Source organism: Dioscorea cayenensis, unplaced genomic scaffold (genome assembly GCF_009730915.1).
Source record: "Dioscorea cayenensis subsp. rotundata cultivar TDr96_F1 unplaced genomic scaffold, TDr96_F1_v2_PseudoChromosome.rev07_lg8_w22 25.fasta BLBR01001667.1, whole genome shotgun sequence".
Taxonomy (NCBI): Eukaryota; Viridiplantae; Streptophyta; class Magnoliopsida; order Dioscoreales; family Dioscoreaceae; genus Dioscorea; species Dioscorea cayenensis.
This window is the reverse complement of record NW_024088058.1, coordinates 197,774-203,326: the sequence shown is the minus strand read 5'-3', so window position 1 is coordinate 203,326 and position 5,553 is coordinate 197,774. Positions and strand designations below refer to the sequence as shown.

The window sequence follows — 5,553 nt, the reverse complement described above, 5'->3', positions numbered from 1 at the left end:
AAATTATTGTAAAATGACCATTTATGAATACCCCTTTAAAAATCTAAAATTTAGAATAGTTAAAAATTATCATAATGGAGTCTATTACAATCATAAAGTTAACTATACAAAAACATCAACATGTTCATAAAATGTTTGCTAACCATTAAAAGTTTACATGTTCACATGAACATGTTTACAACCAAATATCAAAATGAAGTCTATTACAATTATAAAGCTCCAATATTTGTAGCCAAACCAGCAAAATTAACAAAAAAGATTATATAAGCATCATTTATAACCATACAAACACATCAATATGTTTACAAAATGTTTGCTAACCATTAAAAGTTTACATGTTCACATGAATATGTTTACAACCAAATATCAAAATGGAGTCTATTACAATCCTAAAGCCCCAATATTTGTAGCCAAACCTGCAAAATTAACAAAAATAGATTATATGAGCATCATTTATAACCATACAAACACATCAATATGTTCACAAAATGTTTGCTAACCATTAAAAGTTTACATGTTCACATGAACATGTTTACAACCAAATATCAAAATGGAGTCTATTACAATCCTAAAGCTCCAATATTTGTAGCCAAACCTGCAAAATTAACAAAAATAGATTATATGAGCATCATTTATAACCATACAAACACATCAACAAACAACTAATTGATTAATAAAAGGGCAACTTGCCTCTTCCCCATACAAACATCATTTAAACATGGATCTCTTTATCTCTTGGAGTTTTTCTAGGCTTGCCTCTTCCCCTACAATTTTAAATTAAACTTGATTAGTAACTTAACAAACAACTAATTGATTAATAAGAGGGCAACTTTAACATAGATTACAAAACTTCAAACAAAATTAAAAACAATTTAAATCAATCAAGTAGAACATTTATATAATTTTCAATACCTTCCTTGGGTTTGTTGGGAGCTACTTGTTGATGGATTTGTTGAATGTTCCGGCTCTTTACAAGTTCTTGCTTGATGACCAAATCCACCACACCTAACACATTTTATGTCTGCCTGACTTTATCTCATCTGCAGCACTTATCCTATTTTTCTTCGGTCTTCCAGTTAGTCTCCTTGACAATGGAGGAAGTAAACCATCCAATTGACCATTAGAAATCCATTGGCTAATGTCAGGCATAGGAGCAATCTCCAAGTTGTAAGCAACCCCAGTTTTTTCCACTGAAAAATATAAATCAACATATTCTTCCCATTTTGCACCTCTGATAGAAAAGATGAATGACATAGCATGTACACAAGGTATTCCAGAGACTTGCCACTTTCTACAACTGCATATTCCATCAGTCAATAGAACCTCACACCTCTGTCCTTTATAAGAGACCTCAGCCTTTGAATCACTACCACGTTGTACCTCATATGCTGCCAATCCTCTAGATAGGTTCCTTACATATTTCTTCACAGATGGCACAATATCATCATTCCATTTTATTGCCATTCTTCTTCTTTTATCCATGGTCACCATTATCTTCTGTTTGATTGTGTCTAAAAGATCTAAAACAGGCCTTTCCCTGGCTTCTGCAACCCATGCATTGAATGCCTCAGATATGTTATTTGTGATGTAATCACATTTGCAAACAGTACTAAACTGTGATCTACTCCATATCTCCGGTTTCTTCCCCAAGTCTTCTATCTAATTATAAGCTCTGATATTAATTTATTTGATGTCTTCTATAGCTGTATTGTAACCTCTAACTGTATATGATCTTGCAGCAGCCCAAACGCTTTTTTGTAGACTTTTCCCACGGAATTTCTTCTTGAAATTTTTGTACATGTGCCTCACACATGTTCTATGCTCCACAGATGGATAAACCCTGCAAATAGCTTCCTCAAGACGCTTTTGCCTATCAGATGCAAGTACTAAACCATTAGGCAAACCTATTGCCTCATATAAGCCATTCAAGAACCAAGTCCAGGACTCAATGTTTTCCGACTCTAATATGCCATAAGCAACTAGAAAGAGTTGATTACATCCATCAATAGCACTAGCTGCTGCCATTATTTCTTTGTATTTGCCTTTGAGATGACATCCATCAAGTCCCAAGAAAGGTCTACACCCCAAAAGAAACCCTGTACTACACGGTCCTAGACATATGAACATCCTCTTGAAATGTGATTTTCCCTCCTTTGATTCTTTGTCAATTTTTACTATACTGCCATGATTTCTTCTCATCAACTCATCCTTGAAATATGTGATCTTCATATAGGAATCCTCCCAATTACCATGTATGGTAGACACAGCTTCTTCTTTCCCCTCCAAACCCAATGATATAGTAGATCCACATTATACTTTTCATTTAGCCTTCTTCTTAACTCCTTGGCAGATAAATCTCCTTCCTGTCGAAGCCAATCACAAACCTTACTTGCAATCCAATGTTGGGTAGCCATTTGATTCCCACATTTGTTTATTGAGCAACAAGAGTGTTCATCTTGCATTGTCTTTACCTACAAGATATTAATGCATATTAATTGCTAGTTAATGTGTATTGCAAAATTACGTAGCAATAAGTAAATAATAATTGTTCTTACTTGGAATACACCTTGCTCTCAAACAATCGATGCATGAACCCTCCAAGAGCATTTATAATCTGCACACCTTGCCATCACTCTTGATTGATCACTTTTGATGTACTTAATGGAAAACTCCCTAAGGATAAAGTACTATTCAAGTGCCCTTCGGAATTGATAACAATCAACAAACAAGGAGCCGATCTTTATACTTGGATTTTCACCATCAATCTGAATTTGGTCTTCCTTAGCACCTGATTCATCATCTGATTCACTGCTATACAATAAATGGTAGCTAGTTTCACTGTCAATCTGCTCAACCAAGTCATCATCTTGACCACAATCTTCTTCATGCACTATATTGATGTTTTCATGATTTGCATCAATGCTTGCTTGAGCTGGAATAGGTCTGTTTTTAGAAGCACAACTTTGAGTTTCTCTCCTATCCATCACTTCTAAATTAGTGGCCCTTTGCCCACCCTCCTGTACAGAACATGGTGTTGCATTAACCAATGTTACATAAATCTCATACTTCTTTAAGTCCTTATACTCATTAAACATGTTGGTGAGATCTTCTTCTCTTTTGATTTCAACAAATGACTTCTGACTGTTTTGTCTTGTCACACTCTAAAACATTGGTATTTGATTCAACCCCCAACTGTAGAATTGAGATAGATTTCTTCCATATTCATTTTGTTGTATAAATCGGCATCTATAGTAATTGATTTTTGTTTTCCCAAATGATACTTCAATCTTGTAGTGCCTTTAATTTCCTTGAAGTATCCACCATACTTGAATGTCAACTTGTACACACTGTTGACACTATCACTGCAAGAAATGGAAATTGTTGGAATTGTTTAAAGAACTTACAACCTAAACCAAAGTAGGAAAACACTTCAGCAAGAAGCAAAAAAATACCACATTGTTGTAAACTGAAGAGGAACCAGGAACCAGCCCTTTAATTCTTCAAAGGCATCATTTAGCATGTAAAACAAACCTCATCCAATGCTTGGGCATCCTAATTGATGAAATTGGACCAACCCTCTACTTCATAAATGGCTTGGATTATATCTGCCATAGAGGAAAAGAACAAATAGACTTTAAAATATTAGCATCAGAAAACAACTTTATTTTGTAACATTATTGCAGAGCTGAACACTAAGAATTAGCATTAGAAAACATTAGGGCAACTCACGTTATCTATCGCAACAAAGAAATTAAGTAGTTAATATGAGAGAATTCCACTGGGACTTTGAACCAAATAAGTACTGTCATAACTAATAATGACGTGATCGGAAAATTAACAATGCAGAGAATATGGACAATACCAAGCATGTAGACAATACAAAGACCGTTAACACAATTGGCACAGTTAAAATAAAGAACTATTGAAAGTAATAACCAGAGCAAGAAGTCAGCCCAAGACTCCTGACATTATTCCATTTATAATCCTAAAATACCAAGACAATGAACCAAAAATCAGGTGTCAATAGATGCACCACTTAAGTTACAATCTGGAAACCCTAGTTGTGTCATCATAACCCAACACAGGCTGATAAAAATCTCCAAAAGATTCAAACTTTAAATAAAATCTTCAGCTAATACAATCAGATCTACCAAGGAAATGACCCACGAATTAACAAATGATAGCCCAAGCCCAAAATTAGACTGACAACGAAGAGAAGAACAAAAACCGGTGAGTAATAGCATAACATCAACACGCTTCAAGCAACAAGGAAATCGAAAGACAATAATAAAATTCAAGATTCTCCAAAATCTCAACTTTATGCTGCACCTGATGCTTAAATCTCAAAATAAATCGAAGGAGTTAACCGCCGAAAACGGCGACAAACACAAGAATCAACTCACAAGAAATTGAGGGTGAAAATACAACCATCAAAGAACTCACGGAGCATGAGAAAGTTAGGAAACCCTAGAAAGCGCAAGGAGTAGAAAACAGAGAAACAAAGAACAAGATCTCTTACCAGGAGATCAACCCGGACGGGATTATGGCCGAAGCTCGCAGCAAGCCCCTCAAAAGAGCTGAGCCGATTGCTAAGGAAGAATATTGATGAAAATTAGGGAGGGCTGCGAAGAATTCAAAGGCTAGGGTTTGAATCTCTCATCCTTAGGGAAGAAAATGAACATTAGTGGTTTTCCTGTACGGCAAAATCCCAAGAACAGTCATCGTCGGGCTGAACGGGAGAGGAATAGAGAAAGAGAGAAAGAAAGAGAAAGATGAGAAGAGATCCGATATTATTGGTAAAGTTATAGAAGGTTATTTTAGACATTTTATATATCTTAATCAAGATTATAACTATAGTTAATAAAGTTAATTAATTTCTGCGGAATCTAATGGTAGGGGCAAATCCGTAATTATTTATATTTTTCAGGGGTATATACACAATTATGTTTTTTCAGAGGTAAATATGCAGTTATAGATTTTTTTGAGGGGTATATACTCAATTTTCCTTTAAATTAATTAGATAAAGGTCTTTTAATGGTAATAAATATATTTTTATATAAATTATATTTTAGATAAAATCATTTATCTAGTTATCTAACCTAATTAAAACTAAAAATAAATATTATTTCAAAGAAATAAAAACATATTATTATTATTATTATTTTAACTTATACTTATCTCATTTCATATTCACTTCCATGTACTTTCCTTGTTTATCACTTCCAGCCGCAAAGCAAACACAATAATTTTCTTTTTCAAATATTTATTATTATTATTTTAAAAAATAAAATAAATTTTGTCTCAATATTTTTTTACGAAAAAACACAATAGAACCTCAATTAAAAAAATAATGGACTATTAATTACATGGGAAACAACATATCCAAAGTATGAATAAAAAAGTGGATAAACCATATTCATTAAAAGTACTAGAGAAACAAAACATCCACTAAAAGTGGATATGACAAAAAATAATAGTACATACTAGAAAAAAAAAAGGAACACAATGACAGTACAAATCAGATTCTCCAGCTTCCTTTTTTTTTACATATTT

The 5,553-nt window shown here is 33.5% G+C and overlaps 1 protein-coding gene across 1 annotated transcript; it reads right to left on the bottom strand.

The window, feature by feature from the left end:
* Nucleotides 1–381: 381 nt before the first annotated feature.
* LOC120256815 lies at nucleotides 382–2,025 on the bottom strand. The gene is made up of 4 exons (XM_039264481.1): nucleotides 1,723–2,025; nucleotides 1,031–1,659; nucleotides 537–595; nucleotides 382–416 (listed from the first exon to the last, which is right to left on the bottom strand). The coding sequence occupies exons 1-4, from the start codon at nucleotides 2,023–2,025 to the stop codon at nucleotides 382–384; spliced, it is 1,026 nt and encodes a 341-aa protein (XP_039120415.1).
* Between the last annotated feature and the right edge of the window lie 3,528 nt (nucleotides 2,026–5,553).